Below are 2,632 nucleotides of genomic sequence, written 5' to 3'. Positions count from 1 at the left end.
GGGCTGGGTTGGGCAGGGCAGGGCTGGGCTGGGCTGGGCTGGGCTGGGCTGGGCTGGGCTGTCTTATGGCTACTGTCTTCTGGTTTGTGAGACAGAAGGTTTTGTTAACTCTTGCGTTGCTTTTAAGCAGTCACTGTGTATGACAAATGCATTTCACACACTGAATCCCAGCGTAAGGTGAAGATTACAAGCAATGTACATTTTAACAAACACTACCACTCTCTGACAGACCCTTTGAAGACACATAGCGAGCTGTGTTGAGTATGAATCAGGCCAAGGGACAGTTATGGTCTTCAAGATTTGCCCAGCATTTTCTCTTATAGCTAAAACCTGTAGCAAAGGCCGACAGAGGACTCCAAGCCAGTCAGCGAGGGGGACTTTAGAAGACATCACAAACTTAGCACAGAAATAGTGATGTACCAAAAGGGCTTGTTGTAATTCTGAAAATGACTCTAGAAAATTATAGCGAACCCCAAGATCACAGCTTTGAGTCTTATCCATTTCAGAAATCTAGTTTCCATGGGCAAGGTCTCTAGTCACTCTGTCAGGAGTTAGACAGCAGACGTAGCTCCTAAGTAAATGCTGATAGCTTGTGGAAGTGCTAGCAGGGCAGCCATCTCTGCCTTTAAGCTTTGAAGGCTCCAGAGCCTCCTCTCATGCAGGGACAGGGACCCAGCAGGGAGCATCTCTCAGCTCAGTCTCCCCTAGGCATCAGCCCTTAACCAAAGTTGCTATGGGTACCTGGCCTAAATCAGGTCCTATGTCCCGCATCAAGGCTCGGACTGTCAAGGTCCTCCACCCTCCCACCACATCCCCCTACCCCCGTCCTCCACCCTCCCCCTCTATACCTTCTTATCTAGTTTATGACTCAAGGGAGAATTTCTGAGGGCTAGACTCTCCCTGACACCCCCAGAAAAGCGAGATCGTGTTAGATTACTGAAATCTGCTTTGATTTCACTGTGACTAAGATGAGGATTATCATAAGATTTTAAATTCTCTTAAAGGTTAAAAGAAATAGTAAGACTATGTTAAGGGAATCTGTTTGATGCCATTTTTCTTAACAAAGAAGCCCCACCAAGGGGGGGGGCACTAATAAATCCTTTTACTTTGGATTTAATTTTTACACTGAGTTTAGGAAAAAAAATCAGTTGGTTTGATTTAGTAAAAGTTTCACATCAGATATCTAGACTGTAATAAGAAACAAAAAGGGAGGTGTGGGGGGGTTGATCAATGAAGATCTAGCCTTAAAGTCTGTCGAGTGATCCTGGGCCTAGAGTTGAGTTGGCTTCCACAAGGCGCCTAGCACACAGTTGCCTGTAAAAGCCCTTTGGGACTCTCCTGGTGTGGAGACCTCAAGGATAAATAGCGTAGAGACTGAAAGGTGAAAAAGTAAAGACGAAGGTGAGCAGCGCATTTGAAATCTGTGTGTGACTCGCTGTGCCTTGGGAGAAAGCTAAGTTTTCCTCTTCTTCCTTTTAATTTTTTTTTTTTAAATCTTGTAACGTTTCTATCATTTTAATTGATATTTACAGATGTTTCCCTCCCCATCTTCTGTTGTAATTTTTAGGTGCTTCAGAACTGGGCCCTTTTTCAGACCCCAGGCAGTTCCCAAGCATTTCATCCCTCACTGAGAGCCGCTTCTCCAACCCACGAATGCACTACCCAGCCACCTTTACTTACACCCCGCCAGTCACGTCAGGCATGTCCCTCGGCATGTCCGCCACCACTCACTACCACACGTACCTGCCACCACCCTACCCCGGCTCTTCCCAAAGCCAGAGCGGACCCTTCCAGACCAGCAGCACTCCATATCTCTACTATGGCACTTCGTCAGCATCCTATCAGTTCCCAATGGTACCCGGGGGAGACCGCTCTCCCTCCAGGATGGTCCCACCATGCACCACCACCTCGAATGGCAGCACGCTATTAAATCCAAATTTGCCTAACCAGAATGATGGCGTTGACGCTGACGGAAGCCACAGCAGTTCCCCAACTGTTTTGAATTCTAGCGGCAGAATGGATGAGTCTGTTTGGCGGCCATATTGAAATTGGTCAACCATGGCCCAGTGGCATGCAGGGGCTACATCCTGCATGTGTTAATATATACATATATAAAGAGAGTGCCTATATATGTATATTGATTAGCTATCTAGAAGATTTCTCATTCACTCCCTAGTCATGATCTTGTAACCCTAAGAGGGTGGGGGGCAGTCATAACTGGGTTTCACATTGTTTACTATTTAAGATGTCCCCTTTACCAAGGAACAAACTGTCAGAGGTGTTGTCTGGTCCATTTTCGTAAGTGACCTGCTCCCATGCCAGTTCAGAGGGGTGGACCCTGGGCCCAGGAGGAAGGAGAGCTGCTTCCTCCCTGTGCTTTGAAACCACAGGCCTCTGCTGTGCCGGTGCACTCTGCAGATCCGCTTACAAAGTCAGATGCGGCGCACTCAGAAAGGGACGGAAGGCAGAGTGGCTGCTTCCGTCCGCTGCTGTCCACTCTGAACACCTGTTCCAAAGTTTTCCTTCAGAGTTGCTGCAGGTACTCATCCGAACGTTTGAGTTCACTTTTTTTTTTTTTTTTTTCCTATTCTAAGAAAGTGACTTCAAAAATACTGATCAGGACAGATTATTT

The 2,632-nt window shown here is 47.0% G+C and overlaps 1 protein-coding gene across 2 annotated transcripts in view; it reads left to right on the top strand.

The window, feature by feature from the left end:
• Positions 1-2,418, top strand: part of Runx2 (RUNX family transcription factor 2) — a 210,163-nt gene extending 207,745 nt beyond the window's left edge. The window contains exon 8 of one of the 2 annotated variants that reach the window (XM_021217616.1): positions 1,568-2,418. In XM_021217616.1, coding sequence (XP_021073275.1) covers positions 1,568-2,046 — 479 coding nt within the window. In that variant the 3' untranslated portion in view covers positions 2,047-2,418. The remainder of the gene's footprint in view (positions 1-1,567) is intronic. The other variant, XM_021217617.2, reaches the window with a different exon arrangement.
• Positions 2,419-2,632: the final 214 nt, after the last annotated feature.

The sequence above is a fragment of the Mus pahari genome, chromosome 18, assembly GCF_900095145.1.
Source record: "Mus pahari chromosome 18, PAHARI_EIJ_v1.1, whole genome shotgun sequence".
NCBI lineage: Eukaryota > Metazoa > Chordata > Mammalia > Rodentia > Muridae > Mus > Mus pahari.
The sequence above is the reverse complement of the archived record's forward strand: the minus strand, read 5'-3'. Positions and strand labels throughout refer to the sequence as shown.